This window comes from Dermacentor andersoni, chromosome 11 (genome assembly GCF_023375885.2).
Source record: "Dermacentor andersoni chromosome 11, qqDerAnde1_hic_scaffold, whole genome shotgun sequence".
Taxonomy (NCBI): domain Eukaryota; kingdom Metazoa; phylum Arthropoda; class Arachnida; order Ixodida; family Ixodidae; genus Dermacentor; species Dermacentor andersoni.
In genome coordinates this window covers 88,022,026-88,047,858 of record NC_092824.1, presented here as the reverse complement: position 1 = coordinate 88,047,858, position 25,833 = coordinate 88,022,026, and the positions used below count along the sequence as shown (strand labels likewise).

Below are 25,833 nucleotides of genomic sequence, written 5' to 3'. Positions count from 1 at the left end.
CTGCTGGCGTGTAAAGGGTAGGAAAAGACCACATGGGGAATTCTGATGAGATGACGCACCAGGAAAGCATAGACTACAACAACACACTTTGCTTGTGTGGTTTAGGGCAATTTGAAGGATGTTCACTTGAGGCTAGTTCTTGCCAGTTTCAGGGACCCATGGTCGATAAAACGCACAGCGCCGACCAAGGTACAGTATATTCAAATAAAATACATTTCAGCTTTCGCACGGGAGCCTTCTTCACAATGACTATTAACAACTATTGACAACGACTGTTATCTATTTGGTCAGGGATCCAATTTGTATGGTTCATTGACCACGAGGATAGTTTGATGGTACATACAATGTGCTTGAGCAAGACTGCAGATGCTTTCAATGGTCAAAGCAGAAAACTGGGCTAGTTGGTGTGTCATCATTATTCAAGACTAGTGCAAAATAGCAGGGACAAAGACAGAGAAGACAACAGGACGAGCGCTAAACATCAACTGAGGTTTTTACTGCGAGTGAAGGTACATATATACATTTCGTTGCTGCATGCACACACAGGGTTAAAACAGTACAAGCACATTCTAATCAAAATGTGGCAGACTGTTCTGTAAGTACATTTTTTTCTTTTTTGGACAAGGCAAGTGAAGCCGTGCCAGACACAGTTATCACCTTCCCTGTCAATGTGATATGCCTCACTAGTGGGGGCGCGAGATTTGTGCGGCATATCACATTGACAGGGAAGGTGATAACTGTGTCAGCACGGCTTCACTTGCCTTGTCCAAAAAAGAAAAAAATGTACTTACAGAACAGTCTGCCACATTTTGATTAGAATGTGCTTGTACTGTTTTAACCCGGTGTGCGCATGCACCAACGAAATGTATATATGTACCTTCGCTCGCAGTAAAAGCCTCAGTTGATGTTTAGCGCTCGTCCTGTCGTCTTCTCTGTCTTTGTCCCTGCTACTCTGCGCTAGTCTTTTGAATAATAGATTTCAATGGTCTGCCTTAAAAGGACCCCAAAACACTTTTTTAACTAACCATAGAATGGCCTCACTATTAAAGTACATTGTCTCACAAATCTCATGCCGCACAAACTTTTGAAAACCTTCAACTATAATTGGAGTTATCGCACCGGTACGTGGCTTTCTCCCTCTTTTTGCCTTCACTACCACACTGAAAGCTATACAGTGGAAAAGCCAAGAAGGCGACAGCCGGCCTAAAAGTTGAGTTGCAGCAGCAAAAGTACTTGTTGCAGCACCTCCTGGCAGCTGCAGTAAACTACGCTATGCAGCACGCCATTGCCATCTTGAAAGCTCCACACTGGAAGCTGCACAATGGAAAAGCCAAGAAGGCAACGCCTGGCCTAAAAGTTGAGTTGCAGCACCTCCTGGCAGCTGCAGTAAACTACGCTATGCAGCACGCCGTTGCCATCTTGAAAGCTCCACACTGGAAGCTGCACAATGGAAAAGCTAAGAAGGCACCGCCCGGCCTAAAAGTTGAGTTGCAGCACCTCCTGGCAGCTGCAGTAAACTACGCTATGCAGCACGCCGTTGCAATCTTGAAAGCTATGCACAGTAGTCACAGCCGCACGCAGTGCAAAGATGAAATAACATTTCTGTCATTTTGAGAAGGGAGACATATTTTGCATTTGTTTAACTCAAAATCAGCGATTGTGCACTACTGAGAATGTTCTCGCGATCACGAAATCAGCCAATAGCATTGGTGCGCCAACTGCTTTTGATGACGACATTGCGGATGTCATCAGCAACTGTTCTCTGCTTTGGACAAGAGATTGTCAATTTCCTGCTGTATGCAGTGCAATATTATTTGGCTCACGTGTTCACAGGAGCGTCGTTAAAGTATCTGCAACAATATTTTACCATGTTCAAAAAGTGTTTCAGGGTGCCTTTAAGCCACATTTAGCATGGGTTTCAGCAATGTGGCTTAACAAATGTCTCTTGGTTTGAAGAACATGTCCTAAGTGAATAAGCAATAATTAAAGGAAGCTTTCTTTGCCTATAACAGCATCATTTGGTGTGGGTTGTCGTTCATCTGTCACAAGAGCTAAGCGAGAGCTAGCATGAGCTAGCATAGGCATGAGAGCTAGGATATAGCAAGCCAGCATTATATAGCACTGCCTATTGACCCGATGATGTAGTGCCAGTGTGTGCGTCTCTGTTCTGCCTTACAAAACACTAAATCATGACATAAAGCATGTACATGTAAGTCATCTCATAGGTATTTTTAAAACAGAAAAGCTTGTTAACAAAATACCGCACAATATTTAACAGCTTCTTTGATTTCCCTAAATTTCTTGTATTTGCACTACACCATTCTTGGGTCATTGGGTATGCATCACTGGGTGTGTGCCAATTCTTTGCAAACCCTCCACAATTGGTATGTGAAACTGTGGCCCAAGGGGTATTGAATCTTTAAATGTATGTCGTCCACAAGCATATATTACTGCGCTGCATCTGTGTTTTCTTTCCCTCTGTCTATGTTATTTCACATTGCCTAAGTCAAGGAAGCATCACACGTTGCTTCTGTCCTCATGACATTGCTGCATCATTGTCTCACAATGTGCATTTGCCTCATTTGGTGTTTGCATTTCAGCATAGCTTGCGGTCTGTTATAAGCAAATGTGCTTATCAGCAACTTTTTTTGTTGTTGTTATAAGCAAATGTGCAGATGGCACATTGGTGCTGTGGGTGACTGGCAGAGACATGCTGCCCCTGCCAGTTGCTTTTGCATTGTGCTCCCATCGGGGAAAAATCTTGCAACTTCCAACTAAGCAGCAGAGTGCGCTACTGTGGCCAGTCCATTCCATCCACGAAGGTCCAGGAGATGCTAGTTCGTTCAGTTGCCATAAGGGGGCAGTGGCTGAGGTGGTGCAGATGACATTGTTGCTGTGGGCAGCTGGGGCAGGGACGAGCTGTTATAATCAGAATAGAATCCATCCTTGGGGTAGAGAGGACTTCTCTCTTCTTGAAAGCCTTTCTGTTGTGTATTCAGGGTAGTCAGAGATGTGGATGTACCAGGTATGAGAGGATACGCTTCTGGGTGGCTGCAAGTAGGTGCGCCTGACATTACTGGACTTGGAATCGGAGCTGGACCCAACGTTGGTGGCACATAGAAGCCGGACTGCATCGCTGCCTGCAAAGCATGACATGGTGGCTGAGTGAGCTCTGTAGTTGAGAATGAGGGATATGTAGAGATAAAGGGCAGGAAATCAGCCTGATAACAGCTCTGCCCCGCTACTCTGCAAAAGAGCAGAAAAAATCAGCTGCCATGGGTGATGATGGAGAGCAGGGGCACAAAAAAAGAAAGAAAAAATGAAAGAAAATGATTAAGTGCCACTGGTATAAAACCTCAGTACCACAGTTAACAGCAGTAGCTGTTCCTTCCTCTGCTTAGCTTCTGCAGTTATTTGTTTGCATGACCGACTGCTGTCACTTGTTGCAGTGATTACTTTGTTACAATGTCAGCCTTATGCATAGCTCAAAGTCAGGCAGAAAAAACAGGGTGCACTATAACTCGTGGCAATGAAGCTCTGCTTTATTAGCCCTTGATAGCTGTTTCTCAAATCTTTCTCTGCTTCTTCCTCCCACTTTGCGACTGATGGCTGCGATTTTGACCAAGTAGCAACAAGCCCATTACTACACACCTGACTACCAACCAGGCCACTAGCCACTACCATACTACTCTCTAGGCTACTACCCACTAGTCTTTCCTCTGTGCAAGGCTGGGCAACCATAACCGGTGCCACAATGCTGTCGCAGCTTTCAATTTTTTTGCACACAAATTTCAATTTTTAGCACACAAATCGCACCTCAGTGCGATTTGTGTGCTAACATGGCAATTTGCAAGAACAAGACTGTGCCATGTATCTCGTATTAGCCTAATGAAGTTGTCGCTACTACCTGACACGGACACCGAGTGCATCCTATTAGACGACGTGGTTGATGCACGAGTTTCATGAGTTGTGGGGATGTGGATGCCACATTGGTCGCCCTTTATATAAGACCATGAGCAAATGCAAAAGATAGTTGTAACCCTTATTGTAACGAATTCATCGGGACAGGAAATTTACTTCGTTATAAGCGGCATTTCCTTAAAAGCGGAGAAGTTATAAGAGAGCCATAGCAACGTGGAAACACGAGAAACTCTGAACAAAGCGATATTTTAAATAGAGCGATTTTATTAAAATGAGGGTTTACTGTACTTTCTTGCTTTGTGCTTCCTTGTGTAGGCACCCGGGATAATGACCCCTAGCTATAACTGCCATGACTTGCAAGTACGGTAGGTCTTTTACCAAAGACATTTACATCGACCTGTGAAAACTGGAGAACAAGCAGTTACTGAGCTTCATGGAAGACATCTTCGTTCTGCATCTGACAGCTGCATCTTCGTTTTGCAGCTGTCACCCCACCCTGTTGTCACTCCACACATCGAAAAGTGTTGGTGCGATTGACCACATGTTCGCCAGAGCAATTGAGACTTTGAGTGTTACTTGTTGCAACCTGTATTTCTCAATGCACACTTTTCTTTTCATCATTGTGCAATTTCCACAACACCAAAAACAAGAACACAGTACAGAAGGTGCAAGGCACAAGCTAGCTCGCTGCATCGCCTGCAGTCACGACATGACACCCCCGCAACCATGTGAAATGGTGCTAATTGAACATGCATTGGCGATTACAAACACAGACATTCCTCAAGATACACAGTGTGAAGAAACTGCCTTGTGAATTATGGTAGTGATGTGCAGTGATAAAAGAGTCACAGTTTCGCCGGAAAGGCAAAGCATCGATTGCGGTAGCAAATTAGGAGACAGCCATAAAGACTAAGGACAGTACTTTTATCAGCTGTATCAACTTGTAAACATTCGCTAAATTAACAAGCATGGTGTCAACAACACCCACAGCAAACATGAGCACATCACACTCGATGACCACAGACACTTGCAGACACTCGCTGGCGTGAGGAAACGCAGCAGCAGCACCGAGCAAAGTGATCTTCGTGCCGTCTATCTCTTCAATCTAAAATGGGTGCCGAGAACACACAGCACACACAAAGCTATGAGCCGCCAAAGCACCTAGACTCTGCCGCCGACGCAGATCGCTCTCAAAATATGGCCACGCAACTGTGCGCAGCCACCACATGCACAGCTGCAGCCGGGGTAGAACACCGCACCCCCCTCCCTCCCCAGTGTCTCGCAACGTTGGGTGCCTTGTGTGCGACGGAAGACGGCGCGCTTCCTCTGTGCTTTCGTCCCTCTCGCACGGGCTAGATTCAGCCATGCTCATTGGCTCCCCTTGCACACTTTTACTCGTACATACAGCTTAGGGCATGCAGTGCTGCTGTTATCGCCCTCAGACTTTATAGGGAACCTCTCGGCGACACCAACGGGACAAATACGCTTGGAGTGTCCATATAGTTGCTATCGCAATAAAAAACCAACAGACACGTCGTTTGCATGCAATAAACTTATTTGCATTTATGTTGCACTGAAAGCACATCGTGTGTCCTGTACTCCCTTTGTCCGCATCTTCTTTTTTGTCCGCAACATTGTATTGCATTTGTATCATTTTGTACAAGCAATTGCATCATTAGCATTAGTTTTGCAAGACATTTCGCTAAACATTAAAGAAAGGTTCACCTAATACAGATTCCCACATAAGCATGGGATCAGCCATTTTTTTTCATGCTGGCTTTCAATGATGGCTGAGGTACAGTTAGCGAGTTTTTTACAGTTTATTATACTATAGTATAGTTGCTCTGTCTACGAGATGAATGCATACTTGTATACATTAAGGGGTCCTCACCAGGCTCCATTTTCAATTTTGGTTAAACACTGGAAGTTAAAACAGTCGTCCAGGAAACATTCTACAGCAAGAATGTTTTTTAAAAAGGTTTTAGTAACAGTGAAGATAGAAGCAAACGAAATGATGTGAGATGTTGGTGCGAAGAAGCAAACTGCACACCCTGCAGCAGAGGGGGCTCTCTCCCATTGCCTCGACCAGCACCCATAAGGGACATCCTTTCCCTACTTTCTTCCGAATCAGTCAAGTGGCCATGTTAGATTTATGTCACAACCCCTAGTCCCTTTTTACAGCAATAGCAATTATAGGGACACTCAAAGCACACCGTTGACATGGGGGTTGTTGTGTGCTCTTTATCAACGGCGCATGCGCACCATGAACACAGAGGATTAGAGGGCCACCAGAAGCATGGTGCGCATTTGACTGCAAAAAATATGATGCAAAGTAGATGCACCCTCAACAGTGCGCTCAATTGCTTTGAAGGTCGAGCCAGGACAGCATGCTGCCTTCCACTGCTGGCATGAGCATTGTGCACGCACACACTATTTAGCATACTGGCGTTCCTGTTGAGCTGCTGCGCGTATGTGCTGGTTTGAGCGGAATGAGCAGCGAATGTCAGACTAACATCATCTGATACTACAATGGAAGCTGACTATTGTCGACGGTTTCCCATCAATCTCAAACCTTGCACCATCAGCGTGCGATGCCTGCAACGCCACTCGCAGTGCTCTTCGCCATGCCAGTGTTGCCAGACGCCTGGTAGCTGCCAGGGCATTGTTCCAACACGTCGCACCAACACGGTGCATCCACATACAGTTAGAACATCATCTGAGAGGTTCAAGCACAACATTAAACCTTGATATTGCTGCCATGCTTCAGCCTTTGGGCGAAACAGCCAAATTTATTTCTGTCTATTCTTTTCTTGCAGCATCACACTTTTACACTGGCAGTTTTGCACATTCTGCGTTTCCTAGGGATTCAAAAGTTATGTTGCTGCTGGATATCTGCACACTTTCGGCAGTGAATGCGATGCAGAGGCTGTGCCAGTGACTTCTCTACTGGTAAGGAGAGGGAAGTGGCTCTTCCAAGAAGTGTGCGTGGGCTTTAGCTTGCATATTCAGCTGTCTTTGCAGCATACATTAGGCAATGTTTTGCAGACATGAATGTCAGACCTAGACAATTGGTTTGTTTACATTCCCCAAGTAGGGCCGTTTATGATCACTTTTTGCTCCTATTACCTTGAGGTCACATTGTGGTACATGTGTGGGATCGCTTTTAATGTGATGATAATGCTGACAATATTGAGCACAGAAAGCAGGGCCAGCATCATAATGTAAGGATTTCTTTTGTACAATTATGTTTCTTATCATCCATTGTTCATGACCAATTGATCACCAGGAATAAGTGGGCAGAGTGCTGCTCTGACTGACCACTGGCAAAACACACAGAGAAATAGCATTGGAATAGTACTGCTACATTATAGACCAGCTTCTTGTTGATGGCTATATTGGGTTAAAAGCAATATGCTAGCACTTTAATTCTCGACTTCTATCATTGTAGCTTTACAACTGTTATAGAAGCATTGAGTAAATATTTACTCAACCTCCTGGCAAATACCTTAAGCATGTGCCTAGATTGTGCAAGGTAGTCAGTATGACTTATGGATGCATGAATACGTTGGGAGCGGAAGTAACCATAAACAGCTGCTGTTGTAAAAATATCATGATGGGCCACAATGTAGAGATGGTATAAAGTATGAAAAAGACAGAAAGGATCACTCAAAATATAGGTGTGCTCTCACAATGTAATGTAAGGTGTGCTCTCACAATTATTAGCTTGAAGCCACTTGAAGGCAAGCCATTCAAGTGGCTGAAGCTCTGGACACATTAAAAAATGATATCTGCATTTGCAAAGTGTACCGCTGCATCAACTTACCAGTGCGCGCTGTCTTCCATAGTACCAGACAGCCCAAAAGAAGGCGCAACATGCTACAAGTACGGTCAGTGGCAGACCAACAGCTAATAAGACGACAGTTGTCACACTCATAGGAGTCTTAGAATACTTCTTCCTTGCTGCATAGAGAATATACAAAAGATGTTAAAGTGCTATTCATTCGCAAGTGCAGATGTAAGCTTTAGCAGCAATCAGCAAGAGAGAAGTTCACTTAAAATCAGCGTAATGTGATTAAACATGCAAATTAAGAAGGGGGGTGCAGGAAGATGCTTCACTTAAAACAGGGCATACAAGGGCAGCTTCAGCTCGAAGCTAATGTTTTGGCATGGGAATTACAAGTCCTTTCAATGAAACATTATCTCTGAGCTGAGGCTTAAAAGATTCTATGGTTTCACATGCCGAAACCATGACATTGTTATGAGGAATGCCGCGGTGTCTGGGGACTCCATGTTAATTTTGACCCCCTGGGATTCTTTAACACGCAATCAGTGCATGTGAGGCATGTTTGCATTTCGCCCCCACTGAAATGCGGCTGTCCCAGCCAGAATTTGATCATGCATTCACATGCTTAGCAGCGCAACACCAAAGCCTCTGCGGTAGGTTGAGCTAAGGCTTCTCTTTTTTGCCCATTGTTGATCAATGATTAAATACCAGGTGTTTCAGCAAACACTTTCAAAAATTCTTAAAAATAGGGTCTTCGAGAAAAAATGAAAACCTCTTCAGAAGGAAACTGGTGGCTGCAGTGGATGTTAGTAAGTGTGAGACATGCTAATTAGTTAGCTAGCTAACTTAAATTTACTAATTAGCTTCCTAAATGGCAAAATTTGGAGGTTATTGTTAATGGCAAATTTGTAGCCATGAAGAAGACAATGTCATATCAATTTTAAAACTAAGAAAAAGTCATTTTCTATAGCCTTGCAGGGCTTTAGAAAACCTGGTGTTTTTTCCACACTATACCAAAACTCTCCGCATGAGGAGCGCCAGAAGTCTAGTGCGAACGCAACGTCCGCTGGTGACGTGTTGAACACTGAATCAGATCTACTGAATCAGTTTTATTGCTAAATAGCACCTCTAGAAAGCTTGTAACATTTTTCTGCAAGAGATGACTTAATTATAGAAGAGTCAGCAGACTGCTGTGACGATGCAGCATCAGTGGGTTCCATTGTAAAATTGAAAATTGTCCAAACCGCATTTTCTCACAAGCTGAAACATAACATGCTTTTTCGCAATGTGCTTCACCATGGAAGTTCATAGAATATTTTCAGCAGCGGTGTCAATCTTGTTCTAAATTTTCTGTATTTATTCGTTTGTGAAAGCAGTGTTTCCCATAAAAGCGGCCCTTTTGGGCACCTTCATAATAATCGTCAGCCTGGTATGTTCAGTGCAGGACGAAGGCCCCTCCCAGCAATCTCCAATTACATCTGTCCTGCACTAGTCAATTCCAAGTTGTGCCTGCAAATTTCTTAACTTCATCACACCGCCCTATTCTCTGCCGTCCTCAACTGCAGTTCCCTTCCCTTGGCACCCAATGTGCAACTCTAAATGGACCACCAGTTGTTTGCCCTACACATCACACTGCTTGCCCAGCTCCATCTTAATGTGTAAGCATTCTTTGACAAGTAGCCAGGCAACATGGTAAGCAAAATCATGTCTGCAACGCAAAAAGCACGACACCTTACCCACAGGGATCCATAGGGCTCCATAGCAGATGCTTGAAACCTATAGTAGGGGTGGGCCTACTTGAAATTTGGGTTCGGGCTAAATTGAAATTTAAGGGTGGCCCAAATGAAATTTGGGGGTGGGCCAATCTGAAATTTGGGGGTGGCCCAACTTACATTTAGGGTAAATTAAACAGCAGTGGGTAGACAAGCATAAACTAGGTAAAATAGGGGAAACAAAAGCAAATGCTAAGTAACAGCCAAGCCAAAGAATGCTTATGCATTAGTAGGCAATTCTCATAATTTCGGTAGCAATTTTTCCCCTTAATATGAATTGTAATATCAACTATCCCCCTTTTCTTTCCAATCCACAACATGGACACCTTAGTCCAGACCTAATGTTCCAACGTAGGGACTTCCAAGTCCTCTTGACAATACACTGGCTTCAAGCCAAGTTGCTTGCCCATATTTAAGTCTTCATCTTTTTGAGATCCCTTTGCTCTTAATTTGCATGCTTATACACAAACTTTATAAATATGTTTTCAGGTAGCTGCAGTTTTGCTGATTTCTGCTAAAGTTTGTGTTTGCAGTCACAAATAATGAGCGCTAGAAAACTTTTCATATACTTTTTACACAGCAAGAAACAAGTACATCAAGTTTTCTATACCCCTGGAGTCTCATCATAATAACCATCATAGTTTTGCAACAGGCTGTGCCATATTTTGGTGCATGGTACTGTGTCAGATAATGTGCATATATAAGTTGGGGCAGCAGTGTACTATTTGAAAGTGCAAATCACATTTTTCATGAGCCCAGTACTACAACCACTTAAAACCACTTCACGCAGCAATTGCAAAGCACTGTAACTGCCACTGTAAGCACGGCCGCACCAGCATGGTGGCAACTGAATGATGACATTGCGACTACAGCATGACAACAGCTGTGCACCTGCACTTCCTTCTCTGCTCGTTTACTCCACGGAACCCGGATGCTACTCCAACCATTCACTTTAAAATACCGCAGATCCCACGCACTGTGGGAAAAGATTCAAGCGAAACATTGGTGAGCTGGCAGGACGAAACAGCTCATCTCGACAAGAGACACGCAGCTCTGACAAATGCGTCGTGCCCAGGTAGTGGAGTAACGCAACACCGCATGAAAATCTTCAGATTTCATACAGCTCTCGTGCAGAAGCACATCCATCTCAAAGAGCACGTTTTCATTCAGCAAGGAATGCACTCTCCAACTCGGTCGGATAGCTCACACACTGCCCTTTGTCTCAACAAGCTAGGTGACCAGAGCCCAACATTCACGGTGGCCAAAGAAAGCTAGAGGCTTTAAAATCTGAAAACGAGAATGAAAGGCCAGCATGCACTTCTGAAAAGGAACCACTTTCCTCTCCCTTGTCAGGATAAGTGTCACTAGCATTCCCTATGCATCAAAAGTGCTGCCTGCGGCGCGCAGATAGCCAGCAGCAATGTAATCTCAGGGATTCCTGGGAAATGCAGAGCATGCAAAACTGCTAGTTGAAATGCATGATGCAGCAAGCAAAGAAAGAAGAGAGCAGAAAAACTGTTCGTAAGCTGTAGAAGCGGCTCCATAGGAGCTCCATTTTCAGCAGCACGCATTGAAGGGTCTGCATGGGGTAGTCCGTCATTTTCACGAGAACGATTTGAACTGTGTCTATATGCACTTTCTTGTTTTCTTGTGGTACAAGGTTTCCTGAACAGCTGTTTAAAACTTCTAGTGTGCATAATCAAAATTTACGATGGGGCCTGGCGTGGATGCTTTTAACGTAAATGAACATGCACTAGTTTTGTAGACATAGCAACTATGTTATATACAGTGAACTGGAAAGTCACATCAACTATACCTCAGACATACACTGCTGAAAGGGAGTTTGGAAAAAGACACGAATATAAGGAACCAATAAAGCAGAGCCTAGGTTATACAATTAACAGCATCAACCTCAGCCTGGCTTCAAGCTATACACAAGGATAATGTTGTAACAATGAAATTATTCTGAGGAGTCGCAGCAATGAACCACAAAAAAGGAACTCCTTCAAGCAGCTGAGCAGAGGAGCAGCTACTGCAGTGAACTGTGGTACTGAGGTTCAATACAGGCGGTAAAATTTAATCACACCTTTTCCTTCCTTTAGTGCTCGTCTCCATCATCACTCATGGTAGCAACTTTGTCTGCTCTTTCCTTTTGTTCCCGTGCAGAACAGGACCAAGCAGTTTGCAACAGGCTGATCTTTCTATCCTTCCGAGTTTACATATCCCTCTTTCTCAACAACCACAGAGCTCATTCACAAGACCACTCGGTCGTCATGTTGTGCTTTGCAGGCAACACTACAACCACATCCCTGTGTGCCTTCGTCAGGCCCAGCGACGTTTGGTGCACTTGCCTACGCCCCTGCTCCCCCAAGAACCACATCTTCTCATACAGGGTGCAATTGCATTGCATCACAACAGAAGGACATCCAGGAACAGAGGAGTCCTCCATTTTCAGACGACAGACTCTGCTCTGGTTATAGCAGTATGTCCCTGTCACAGCTACCCACAGTACTGCCAGTGTCATCTGCACCATTGTGTCTCTTGCAAAAACTGCTAAAGATAACTGTGGCACTAGTGTCTACAGGATCTGCAAGCATGGCAGTTCAATGGGCATGGGAATGATGGTTGGTACAGTTAAACCTCAATATAGCAAAATTCTCAATATAGCAAAGTATTTCATTTTTCATAACCTTTTGTCATAAAACACCATGTATTTAGAACCTGAACGTAACGAAGTGTGTTTGTAAGCGATTTCAGTAAAACGAAATTTCGCTTCCGCCGGAAAGGAATGCCGAGACAATAAATGGAAACTTCCATGGATGCAGATGGTCAAATGACTGAATTACAAGAGGCTGCGTGCAAACGCACCTCTCAAATTGCGCGCAGCGCAACAAGAGCAACCACCGAAGTAGAGCCGCATCATGTTTCTATAAAGTCCAAGATCCTATCGTGCTACGCGCACACTTTGTGCTATGGGTGCGAGTCGAAGTGTTGGAGAGTGAGAAGAAACATGGTGGCTCCAGGAGTGCTGCCTTCCTGCACAAGCAAAGGGAAAGAGGAGGAGGGGAGCAAGCTCGCGGTAGCGCAATCAAGCGCGCGCGAGAGGCGGTTAAGTTAGGTTAAGTTGGCATGTGTTGCGATTTTTGGCGCGCGTCTCGGCCGTGGTTACGCATGGCTGTAAGCACGGCTGAGCAGCAGCAGGGCACCCCACTTTAGAGAATCTACGACGCGTGCAGAGAGTGGGCGTGCAGAGATAGCATAGCATCATGTAAGCGGTCTTCATGCGTGCTCAGTATTGGAGGTTGCGTAATCTCGAGTTTCGGTGACCAATTGGAACGAGCGGCAGACGAAGCATTCGCTCCCCACTGCCGCCTCTTTTCATGATAGCATCATCCCATTGCAGGTGACGCTATCAATCGCAGGGGCGGAGCACATGCGAAAGTGTGGCTGGCTTCGCTTAACTTGTAACGCTGATGTGAATATATCATTGGCGTGGCATAAAACTATACCGTTCATTGCAGACTCCCAAATTCATCAAAATAAATTGTTTTCTCACGCAAGTTTTTTTTTTTGATTGCCCAATAACTCATAAAATTCTGTGGCCCCTTTCCGATTAAGAAAAATCGATCGGCAACTGTACTTATTTGCATAAAAGGTGGAATTTCAATACAATGAATCTTCAATATAACAAAGCTAACTGCCGTTTTTACCTACTTCGGTATATAGAGGTTTAACTGTGCTGTACATGGATATGCCTAAACTTCGCCTTCCTCACTTCAAATGGCTTTACGATATTGCAAAATTGATAGTTTGCAATGAAATATTGTGCTACAAATGCAACACTTTGCAATGATTACGCATGCACGAAGTGTCTCATTGCATTCTGCACTTATAAAAATATGAATGATTTGAAATTCAGGCCAATAGGTGGGGCTCAAATACATGCCCCAGTGACTGCTCTTTCCAGTAACAAGAGCAGATCTTAAAGACTATGCCTTAGCTAAGTGCATAAGCCGGAAGCAATTGCAGAGCTGGAAATATGTGATCAACGCCATGTTTCAGACAGTACCTATAAAGGCAGACAAAGTGTAAATTAAGCCACAAGAACGTTTCAAGTCGCAAGAACAACCATAAGACAAATCCATGTACTAACCATTCTCCCTATGGTAGCCAAAAAATCACAGCACCAGAGTTCTCTCCCATAAGTTCAGTAGGAAACCCTACTATCTGCACTATCACTCACTTACAAAAACCAAACAAGTACTGACATCACCTAAAACACCAGGAAAGCGACTGGCTTGTCATGGGCTCAGAGGCCACACCACTGTTGCCGAGCAGGAAGTTACGGGCTGGCATCCTGATGGGGGCCACAATACAAAAATGCTCGCATACTATTTCAGTTTAAGGAAAGGCTGCCAAGCTGCCAGAATTGCAGTTTCTTGTCCAAATTCGAAACTTGGTCACACAAACCTTTTGGAACCACCGCCTGTTGAAACGTTTTATCTAGAGCCAGGTGGTAACAGCAGTGCAGGATTCCTTTATCAATAACAGATGACTGGTATGTGGCCCCTTTGCAAGAAATTACTGTGCCCACTTCTGTCTGACAGGCTTCCAATGTCATGTCGTTATCTCATTCTTGGAAAAAAGATTGCTGCATCACTTTCACATTTCCAAACTTGACAGCCCTCAGCTTTCGGCACTGTCCTTTGCTTTAGAGACAAACCAGAAGTGAGCTAGATGTTCCGCATTGATCCTTGGTGTTCACTTGCTGCTTGCTATGGCATCCATCATAGCCTATGGTGCAGCTTCGAGATATTAAAATGTAACAGTTAATTTCGCAGTGATAGAAAATAATGGAACTGGAAAGCACCCTATTATTTCATGTCAATCAAGCTGCTTTAAAAGTTTCTGGAATGTTTGGAAGTGCAGGGTGCATATCAAGGGACAACTGTTACGATCACATTATTACATCGCCAACCAAGAGCGCATGCAAAAGCAGACATAGTCATTGCCCATGGGAACAACTGCCGTAACTGAACTGCTCTTAACTATTTTCTTTCTTGTAATGTCAGACATTGCTTTGGGACTTGTAAATTACTATTGGTGCTGCTGCAGTATGATCGTCGCTACAGTGTCAGCATCACTTTAGTACACAGACAAGAATCTTGGGCATTGGAAGTGCATTCTAGAATGATAACCTTAGTTGTCTTATGTGTGTGCAAATGGTCTAAAACTGTAACAGTGATGAAAAAAAAGCATGTGGGTGTGCTTACTACCTTTCTATCACCGTTATTTTGGCATACTGTATGAATGTGCTGATTAGGAGGATGGCAGAAACCTAAGTCATCAGGTAGTTGTCACCGTAACAGTGCTGAACCAAGTAACTCAGGAAAGTGAAATCATTGTCACAAGGGATTGTTTCAGTGTATAGCCCCTACCCTTCCAGTCCAGACACAGAGATAGAGAGGTTCTTTTTTTTTTTTTCCTTAAAAAGCTAAGATATGTGCCTGGATGGTGAAGGCATTCGAGATAAGCACAAAAACAGCTGTGAAAAGAAAAAAAAAGCAGTGTCTCACCCAATGTAACAATGGCTGCCAATGGATACAAAAAGAAGTTTTGATTTGGCAAAGTTCTAATAGAAATGACATCACCTGTCCAAGCTGGTAAAAGGACTGCTGGCATGAAAAGGGTAGAAAAAGACCATGCAAGCAACTCTGACAAGATGAGCACCCATGAAAATATGGGTCATCCATAAATACTGCTTGCATATGTGGTCTAGGGTAATTTGAAGGATCCCGATTTGAGGCTGCGTTGTGTCACTTCCAAGGACCCAATTTGTGGGGATGATTGACAATGAGCAAACTTCATGGTGATAAAGAGTGCTCAACAGGAATACAGAGGTGCTTTCAATGGCCTGCCTTAAAACAACATTTGGCATGGTTTTGAGCAATGCGGCTTAGAAATATGCAAGGAATTTTCAAAGCAAAACTGTTTTTGCTTGACACAGTGCTGTTTGGCGCGAGTCATCGATCGGTCATCAGTTTCTCACATGATAGGCATGAGAACTAGGATCTAGAAAACTGGCTTATATAGCACTGCCTGTTGACTGACAAAGTAGTGCCAATGAATGGATCTCGGCTCTACATAACAAAACAATAAATCACAGCACAAAACCTGCACATATAATGTCAGCTCATAGGTATCTCTAAAGAAAACAGGCATCTTAATGGAATAGCGCACAGTATTTAATGGCTTCCTTTGAGTTTCTTATTCTTATATTTGTACTACCCCGTTCCTGGGCCATTGGTATGTACCACTGTTTATGCACCACAAGGTATGTCCAAATTCTTGGGCGAGCTTCTGCAATAGGTATGTGCCACTACTGCACAAGGAGTATAGAATCCCTAAACGTATTTAGAAACATGTCGTCCACAAGTATAAATTGCCTTCATCATTGGGACATCGCTGGGTCAATGTCTCACAATGCATCTGCCTCATTTGGTGTTTGCATTTCGGAATAGCTTGTGGCCTGTGCGGTGCATAAGCATTAATGAAAATCAACCACACTTAGTCGTATGACACACCAATAACCGCTTCACTAAATCTTCGCTTCACATAGATTCTAACATGTGCGTTGGATGGATCTGCATAATTGTTATGTCGGGATTGTGAATGGCAGATGGCATTGGTGCTGTAGGCGGCTGTAGCAGGGACATTCTGCTACGACCACTGCAGCATTTTTGCATTGTGCTCCCATCTGGGTCAAACCTTGCAACTTCCAACACAGCAGCAGAGTTTGGCATAGCCTCTAAGCCGCAATGGCAATTCCGTGTATGTTCAGTTGTCATAGGGGGGTAATGGCTGAGGTGGTGCAGATGGCACAGATGGCATTGATGCTGTTGGTAGCTGGGGCAGGGAAGCACTGCTGTGATCAGAGTAGAGTCCATTCTTGGGATATGGAGGACTTCTCTCTTCTTGAAAGCCCCTCCGCTGTGTATTCAGTGAAGTCAGAGATGTGGATGCACCTGGTATGAGAGGATATGCTTCTAGGTAGGAATGGGCAGGTGCACCTGACACCGTTGGACCTGAAGCTGGACCCAACGACGGTGGTTGCGTCATTACCTGCAAAGCCTGACACAATTGTTGAATATACTATTAAAATTTAGCTTTAAAGTTGAACAGAAAGAGGGGATATGTAAAGGGAAATGGTAGAAAGATCAGCCCAATACCAACTGCTCTGCTGTTCTGCTACTCTGAACAGGGTCAAGATAGCAGAAGAAATTGCTCTAATGGGTACCAGTGGAGCAAAGGAACACAAGAGAAAAAAGGAGAGAGAGAGAGAGAGAGAGAGAGAGAGAGAGAGAGAGAGCAGAACATTGGTGTTATATTTAACAATGATAGGTGTCATTTGGCTTAGCTTTTTTAATGGCTTGTTTTATGACGAAGCACTAAGTCTAGTAGCTGTGGTTACTATTACTATGTTGTTAACGTCATGATATCAAACATATGACTAATTGCTAGGACTTGTAGCTATGATTACTATTACTATGTCAACCTCATTTATCGAACATAAAAGCCGGCTTTTGCAATAATGGCTATATAATAAAAAGAAATGTGCTAGCTCTAGAACTTTCGATCACAAGTGCTGGAGCTTTACGACTGCTATGAACATTGATGAAACATTTACATAACGTGTAAGAGATATCTGAAGAATGTACTGAAGAAAGACTTTGGACATACTTTCATACAGCACTGGAAAAATAAGGAGGCCTGCTACTATCACTCGGCGTTGAGGAAGGGGGACAACGAGATGACCGCATGCAGAAGAGCTTCACTGCCTCTAAAACCTGTCACTATACTTTATAAAAAAAATCTGTGCCGTAAAAGGTTTCAAAGACAGTGCTTCACAGCTGTGACTTGAAGATACTAAACCCTTCAAGTGGTTGCAATACTGGGCACATATACAGATTTAAATCTGCGCCTGCGAAGTGAACACTGCTCAATCAACTTACACTTACCAGTGCCTGTCGTCTTCTTAGGTAGAAGAAACACCAAAACATGACACAGCTTGTCACAAATACGGATGAAATTAGGATTATAGTGATGATAGCCCAAAAAGGGAGTGCAGGCTTAGCATGCTTCTTCCTCACTGCATAAAAAAGCAATGCAGAAGCTTTTAAAGTGCTATTAATTTCTGGCTGGATGTGCAAATGCTAGCTGAAATCAGCAGCATGGCAGTTAACAATATTTTCATAAGAAACATGATTAATATGCAAATATAGAACAAGAGGGTTGCAGGAAGATAAAGACTTGATTAAAAGAGGGCGATAAAGAGAACCCTCTGAATGAAGCCATTGTTTCGACAAGGAGATTGCAAGTCCTCTCACTGAAACATTAGCTCCAATGATACGACTCAGCTGGATAAGTTGGGTTTCACCACAGAAACATGAGGACAACAGCAAAGTGAAGTATGGTAATAAAATACAGGGAAGAGACATTGTTAAAAGCTAGCAGTTTCGGTAGTCTTTCTTTAACAATGGGCTTGATTGGTCTTAAATAGGCCTGCTGCGTTCTCCAGAAAATAATCGACAGTCTGTGACCAACGCTGGTCGAAAGGGAAGGAGCTCATACGGTTTGCACCATGCAACATCTTGCTCATAATATAACTCGCTGTCTTTGTTTCCAAGTCACCGTTTCTTCATTTCCCAATGCTAGAAACTGCAAAACAGCAGCAGGTCCTTTTTAATCTAATGGAAGATAATATGGATGGGCCCCCCAAAAAAGTAACATTAATTTTACCATGTTATAAGCACACAGTCACCACTTACACTGTGGCACTGGTTATGTTATCTAAGTTGTATCAAGATATATACTCCATTTTATCGTGTGTGTGTGTGCGTGTGTGTGTGTCCACCTCAAGGACTAAAATTATGCTATTTGCCACAGGCGATTTTTAAAAATTCTGTAAACCTAAAAATTTATCACCCCATATTAAGTAGCTTTCCGCATAAAGCACCACAAATCAAAAATGACTGCAATGGGAAACATTAAATGAGGCTTCAATGACCGCACGACTTGCACAGGTTCCCCAGCATAGCCTGCTAAGTATGAAACGGAGTACATTGGTGCATCCTTTTGTTTGTTTCATCCTCTCAGTGCAGGTTACTCAATGTTTTAAGAGAACAATTTTTTTTGAATGTAATATACAATCAAATGTCAATACTTCGACCTTGAAGGGACCTAAAAAATTTGTTTGGACTAAACAGAGTTCAAATTAAAGGAAGCTCACTGAATGGAGAACTTACACGCAACGCTGCGTTCGGCAGTACATGTGCACTGAACTTACACAAGAATGACGAGCTCCAAAAGTGTGGCTTCACGGCAGCGTGACACATCCGACCGTGAAGCCACATGTTTAGGCAAAGTTCTTGCTGCTGTGAAGCCACACCTCAAGAAAGAACTTGCATATAACCCACACCCCAACTGCTAACTTCTGAAAAAAAAATTTTTTACAGGTTATACGCGCCAAAACACGGTATTTGCAATGAGAGATGGGAGCAGCAGCTGGAATGCAAACGCACGGTGAGGTCAGAGATGCCGCTGCATAAGTTGGCGTGCTGAAGAGAACATGGTCGCCAGGGCCGCTATCTTGTACACGTTCGAAAAGCCGACGTTCGATTTCGCCCCGCACGAATGTCCAGGCAGCGCCGATATCGCGGACTAGGCCAATCTAGTCCAATCCCATGAGGCGAAACCGAACGCCGGCTTTTCGAAAGTGTACAAGATAGCAGCCCAGCACAGCGTTCTGAATGTCCGTTGCAAATGCTTGTGTGTTCAAATTACTGGATATTTTCACACATTGAAATGCACATAATTTTGACAGGACTGCAGCATGAGGTCGAATAAACCAGAAGTTAAAATTACGCGTGTTTGAATTAACAAGATTCTACTGTAAAAAGAAAATGAGAAAGAGATACGTATGTGAGCCAACAAGTCAAGCGCTTACAAATAAGGCTGTCATTTGATATCCTAAAAGCCACAACTAATGACAGCATCTGTAGCCAAGCCACAAAATTTATAATAAAATTAGGTTCTTTGTCAACAAACTACTGAAATGCAGCCAATCCTCGAGGTTATGAAGTCGCTACAAAGCAAACTTCTATTTGTTTATGTCTCAGATTACTTAGACAATTTCACACAAAGATTGGTGCACACAAATATGAGCTAAGAAGCATGCAAGTTACTTCTTTGCTTTGCACCACAAAGGGCCTTGGGTAGCCACTGCTGTCCTTTGCAATGCGCAGGTCAAGCAAGGCCAAGCCAAGCACTTGCTCAAACAAGCTTTTTTCTCTGTTCATACAGAAATGGTGCAGACAGATAAAGAATGCAACTTCAGTGCATCAGGCAATCTAAATGTATGACCGGGTGTATCTAAATGCTACTTTTGTAAATCCTTTGCTTTTTGCTCCTACCTACATGCCTTGGGCTTTCTGCAAAACTTTCGCTTGAAATAAAGAGACACTGCATCAGGCCCTGCATGTGTGGTTTAATTCTAGCAGTTTAATGCTTACATAAGACATGGTCAACCAAGTTTTAGGTTTAGCTTTGTTGTATCCAATAATTTGTTATATCATGTTTCTACTATGTAGGAATCAATGCTTTAGGATTACTGTCAGTCGGTCAACTTCTGCATTGCATGTGGCTTTCTTCTGTAGCATGTCATGACTGCCAGGATGATAGACAACCTTATGGCCGAAATGAAGAGTCGCAACACATAGCCTCCAAGATTCTGCACATGTTCCCAGGCTGCAGTGCCACCTCATGGGTGTAAGAGACGGAGATCATTTGAATAGTGGCAGTAATCTCAAAGGACATTGCTACACAACTTCTCTGCATTGTCTACTGCAAGGCGGCACATGTGAAGCGCCTTGTTTGCAGGTGCAGCAAGCAATAGAAAATATATATACTAGTGAAGCAATGTTTGCAAAGGGTGCAAGCATTACCTTCGGCTGGTAAATGTCTAATTTTCTTGTTAGCAGCCTTCAAATGGCACTTAAGCTGACAATGCGTGCACCTGGTGGTAAGCGGATACGACACAAATTCCAGCATGCTTCAGAGATTTTCAACATGCTGTGGGCACCACCTAATATCGAAGGCCGTGTTGAGCAACCATTCTGGTTCTCAACATTCTGAGTGATGTGTCATTTCTGTTGAACAGTAATAACTTCTTTTTTCTAGATTCAGTACATGAAATGTCCATTTTTGCTAGCTTTGTGTGACGCATCATACGCTTGTGTTTAAAAAGTAACATTTTGCATGGAGGCTGCTTCAAACTACACTACCGGAACCTAAACTTCTTACGTGGTTCGAAATTTTAATGCAGTTAACCATTGCGGCGTACTTCGCAAACTGACTAAGTAATCAAACTGACCAAGTTCATGCCAAGTTTGGACTGTACGCCAGCAAAGCAAACATGGTCTTCATAACTTTGCGATATATCTCTGAATAAATTGTGCATACACATGAAATTTTAAAAAAGTAAAAAGATCATCACGCATCTTTGTCCCACCCTATTTGCCGCAATGGTGTACAGTCAAATGAGGCGTGTCGCATCAGACGACTTCAAAAGCTTGCACACTAGTTCACAACGACAACCATGAAATAAATAAAAAGAAACAAGAGAAAAGAAAACTTACTTTTTTCAAGAAAGTCATCTCCATTCACCAAATTCGATAGGAGAATGAAGCAAATGCTTCCAGCGGCATGTGTAAGACGGTCCATATTGCAGTCGAGTTAAACAGCTGCTTGAGCCTGCATACCACAAGCAATCACTGACATATTTGCTTTTGAAATTAAAAGCCTCTTTCACAACCACCGGACAGACTCAGTTGGAATAAATCTGTTAACAAGATAGAAAATCTGATCAGCCAAATTTGCTAACTAGGTAGTTCAGAGATTATTGTACTGGTACAATTCACACAGGTCAAATTTTTTTAAACACCAGTACCACAAATGTATGAAAATTTAAAAAACTGACATTAAGTGTTGAACGCCTTAAAGGGCACTGGTGTGGTTCCATTTGAGCAAATTTCCATGCACCTTAGTTCACAAACACTCAAACACACACACAAAAAATGGTATTCATGCCCCAAGTTTAATGCCATTTGCATGGTGCCACCCAAACAAACCTAATGACACTCAAACTTATCACCACTTGCAACATGAAAAGCTTTCACAACTCATTCAGCCACCGAATAGTGCTCTCCCTCCTAATGTTTGATACAAGCTGCATCACTGCTAGCTGTCAATTATCACAGCATATAAGATCATTAAAAATGTGCACATTGCACCAATCTCAGATGTAGGGTCATTACGGGACTTCAAGGCCTCGGCCATTTAAATGGAATTTTTCTTCCCCATGTGGTACAGGTATACTTAATATGCGCTACTTGAAAGGTCTGTCACAGTTCACTCACCCTAGAAAGGGCACAGTCTCAACTCAAGGGCGTACCATAATTGTCTTCACACCATTCTCCTTAAGCCCATTTCCCACATAACCAGAAGCTCTCAAATTTAACAATTCAGCACTAGCACATCTATTGGTTCTAGCCCAAAACACAACTGGATACCCACATCTTTTTTTTTTTAACACCAGCTTGTGCTTATGACAATACAAAGAACATCAACAAGCATATTTTAGCTCTGAGCATCCATGCATGTGCTAAAAGAACCCTTGGAGGCTGATGGTTCGAGAAATCCAGCATTACTGTACAGAATTTTGTTTCAAACCAAGCAAGTATACTGGTCTATGCAGGGAGATATAGCATGAGCACAATGACTAAAAAGATTTGTGCTTTGGTGATGAACGAGGACCGAGTCCCAGCTTTGTACATTTGCTTCTAAAGACATTCCTGCATAAACTAGCCCAACTTCAAATTGTTCTCAATATGGAAATCAAAGCGTTACTGCGCATAGTCACAGGACTGCAGCACAGGCGATTAGCTGACAAATGATGCCTTATGCCAGAGAACAGCCATCACAGCAGTGATGTCGTTGTGAGATGGACAAAATTTCTGCAGCCAGAAGGTGGCTAGAGGAAGCGCAACTATCTGCCCCCTCCTCTGATCGTTTAAATTATTAAGGCCGATCTGCGCATAAAGGAAAATGTGACATATATCACAGATACAGATCTGAAAGAAAGACGTCAGTGATAGGAGTGTGTGATAGGAGTGAGAACAAACAGCGCTTGGACGGGACGAAGCGAGGACGACAGACAAGGCGCTGAACGAACAACTACTGGTTTATTATGGGGAATGCAATTAATATATACAAAAGTACAGGCTCAACGCAGAAGACCAAAAACCCGGTATCTGCGCCGGCAAAGAAATGAAATCATCACATCACGTGCATCGTCAAGCGTGCTGTCACGTTTTTAACAAATGGCTAGTCTCACAGCTATGCAGATAAATCTCTTGTCGTCGCCCTCACTTCGTCCCGTCTAAGTGCTGTTTGTTCCCGTCCTAACGTCGGCGATAAAATGCAGAATGAAAAAAAAAAAAAAAAGAAAGAAAGAAAGGCAGCGACTCAAATGTCTAAACCATGATGAAGTTTTATGACTTAGGTCGCTTTCCCGCGTCGACACGCCCGGAGGAAAATAGCATGTTAAGTTTGACCTGCGCACGCTCAAAGCAGTCGCGCTGAATGGGCTTTGAGAATCATCGAGCTGAACTTTATAAAAAAGAGGAAAGAAGTCTATCGCAAGTGGGTGTGTCGCGATCCATAGTGCACCTACAACTGTTCAGTGCCTACAGCATGCACCGAGTACACCACGTTATAAGCACAGATGCGCATCCCGAAATATCACAAGAGCTGGTGCTACCACAATCTCTCGAGCGTTAAGAACAAGTACGTCCCAGGCAGCTAAACTGTCAATTTGCAAGTGCAAGCAGCAATAAGCAAACTCGCCGTATACCGCATATCAACGGGTGTCATTGAAAAGGTCAATTAACACTTAGCAAGTTTAGCTCAAACGAAACTTCAGTAATGTTTTGCACAAACAGAAATAACGCACGTTTGCTTGAAGGTATGTCGTGCAGCCCGACTGCTATGAACGCAGAATAAAAGTTTGTAAACTACCGTAATACTTAATGGCGCCCAACTACGTCGAACGCAAAGCGGCCCAGTAGCGCTGCTGTTGGTTTCTGCCAGAGGTCACCTAATCTATAGAGCATCGTCCAAACACTCCTCCGAGAAGATCCCAAATGAACGGGACAGCAAAGCGAAAGCCGCGACTTTAAACAGGCACCAGCCGTATTAGAGCAATTAACATTGGCAAATGACGACCTGCGCAGCGGTTACATATATCGCATGCTTCGTCACTGTAAAGCGTCAACACGACACCCAAAACCATGCCCAAAACAGTTACAAAGTTTGTTTTTCACCGGTTATCGACGATGGCCGCCGGTCCATTCGCCTCTCTGGCGCTGGCGTGCGTGGTGACTGCTGCAAGAGTCCCTAGAATAGTCCCTAGGATATTTGAAGACTTTGGGGGCATCTTCTGCCGAATGCGAAACCAGATTCAGGCACTTAATTGTGTCATATTCTATGCTTGTACTTCAACATCGCGTTCTGCATTTACTGTTTTGGCAAAAATCGACGTACGGAGAACTAGAAGACCACATCACTATGCCTTTGAGCGCAGGAAATTTGTCTCCAGCGCGCCTGTGGCGACTACCTTCGAGAATGTATCGGTGCGTCCTGCACCCACACGTTCACGTTCATGAATGAATGAACCTTGGCCTTAGGGGTTGGCTCTCGCCCGCCGTTGGCGAATAGGTGGAACCACGGTGGGTAGGACACAAAATTGGGTACACAAAATTAATTTGTTGTAAGTTCGCTATTTCTGGAATCTTGCCTACTGCGGTCAGATAATTAAACATGAACGCGCCAAGTTGTTTCGATAGCGCGAACTAGATTCGATAAACTTACATCGTAAATATGCTTCCCAAAGGAAGCACCCTTAATTTCCTGAAGCAGTAACGGACCTAGAGGAAGAGGTTTTAAGTGGGCGTTTCTTTCTTTTTTTTTTTCTAATCAGCTTCGCCGCAATACATATGTGTTGTGCAGTAAAACATACGAACGCCGCGAATGCGGTTTTATGTCTGATTGCACCACGCAAGAAATTTTCGCCCAAGTTTTCTTGAAAAAAAAATATTGTTACAGAACCCATCTCACGACGGATTAATGCGATTAGCAATGACATTGCACACCGAATTGCCATCGCAGAGACGCGCCATGCGTATGGGGCCTGTATGCAGCCGGGGCTCTCCTCTGAAAAAAGCTTTCCCCGATCTGTACACACTGCGTCATTTAGCGGCGGCGCCGCGAAGACCGTGTTTGCCGTTTGGGTGAATATAACATTCAGAAAAGTTTGCCTGATTATATATGACGCAGGTTTGATACAGCCCAGCACCGAGGATATTTTAAATGATATATTTTATGCCAGACCTGTGCAAACTAACTAAATGCCACATGCCTAGTGGCCCATCTAAGTGTCAGGTTCATTGAAGAGCGGCGCAGACCTAGCAGTACATTCCCAGCACCTCCAAGTTGGCATCAAAGAGGTTCACTGAACAGCAGCATATATATAGCCAGTGCCACGTACATACCCGATGAACCAAGTTGGTCTGACAGCTGGGTTATAACCCCATTCCATCAGCACAGCAGCCCGATGCACGACCCATTAGACCATGGACTACCCACTCCCAGAAGCACAGGTTGACTTGAAACGGGTTAACTGATGAGCCACACATATTCACTGTCGCATACCCGTGAGACAAGTTGGCCCGACATTTGGTTTTGAACCCAGCTCCCCCATCAAAGCAGTGCGATGCTCCAACGACTAGACAATGACTACCCAGTGACTCAAGGTGGCGGGAAAATGGTTGGAGACATCACCAGATCCGGAAAGTGCCTGAAATACCCCAATAATGCTAATAACATTGAAAAAAGTTACTCGTTAGAATCAGGTAAATTCCATAATCATGTTATTGTGAGCTACGGTTATCGCTTGAAGATGCTTCTAGGGCAAGCTGAGAATAGGCGATTTCAATGGGAGGCGACATAAGCTCGACGCATTCACTGTCCCCCCAAGCTCCACCAAGACAGACGCTGCCACCAAAGGGGTACCATTAATTGGGTCACCATAGAGATCAGACGTGTGCGTGTTGACTGGCCAAGTTCAAATTATTCGGCAAAGGCTAACTTTAGGATTGAAATAACTAAAGTTTTGGCCCATAGAAATACATGGGTGCTGACCAGAACTTTCAGTCGAGATTGAAGGAACCGAAGTCAAAT

General features: G+C 43.6%; 1 protein-coding gene across 9 annotated transcripts; it reads right to left on the bottom strand.

Annotated features, from left to right (window-relative positions):
- Nucleotides 1-2,214: 2,214 nt before the first annotated feature.
- LOC129380231 (uncharacterized) lies at nucleotides 2,215-24,692 on the bottom strand. Of its 9 annotated transcripts, XM_072285316.1 has the most exons (5): nucleotides 23,836-23,904; nucleotides 22,457-22,667; nucleotides 21,174-21,288; nucleotides 7,745-7,881; nucleotides 2,215-3,140 (listed from the first exon to the last, which is right to left on the bottom strand). In XM_072285316.1, the coding sequence occupies exons 3-5, from the start codon at nucleotides 21,256-21,258 to the stop codon at nucleotides 2,844-2,846; spliced, it is 519 nt and encodes a 172-aa protein (XP_072141417.1). In that variant the 5' UTR covers nucleotides 21,259-21,288; nucleotides 22,457-22,667; nucleotides 23,836-23,904; the 3' UTR covers nucleotides 2,215-2,843. The 9 variants fall into 9 exon arrangements, with proteins under 9 accessions (XP_072141417.1, XP_072141413.1, XP_072141416.1 ...); XM_072285312.1 differs by lacking the exons at nucleotides 22,457-22,667; nucleotides 23,836-23,904 and adding an exon at nucleotides 23,919-24,692; XM_072285315.1 differs by lacking the exon at nucleotides 22,457-22,667 and having other exon boundaries at nucleotides 23,836-23,903.
- Between the last annotated feature and the right edge of the window lie 1,141 nt (nucleotides 24,693-25,833).

What these genes read in the sequence shown, in the direction of transcription:
- LOC129380231 (XM_072285312.1), bottom strand. Translation starts at nt 21,258, where the DNA reads ATGGACCGTCTTACACATGCCGCTGGAAGCATTTGCTTCATTCTCCTA. An exon ending in AGATGACTTTCTTGAAAAAA is followed by an intron (nt 7,882 to 21,173) that starts GTAAGTTTTCTT and finishes TTCTCTATGCAG; the next exon opens with CAAGGAAGAAGTATTCTAAG. An exon ending in ATGGAAGACAGCGCGCACTG is followed by an intron (nt 3,141 to 7,744) that starts GTAAGTTGATGC and finishes CATGCTTTGCAG; the next exon opens with GCAGCGATGCAGTCCGGCTT.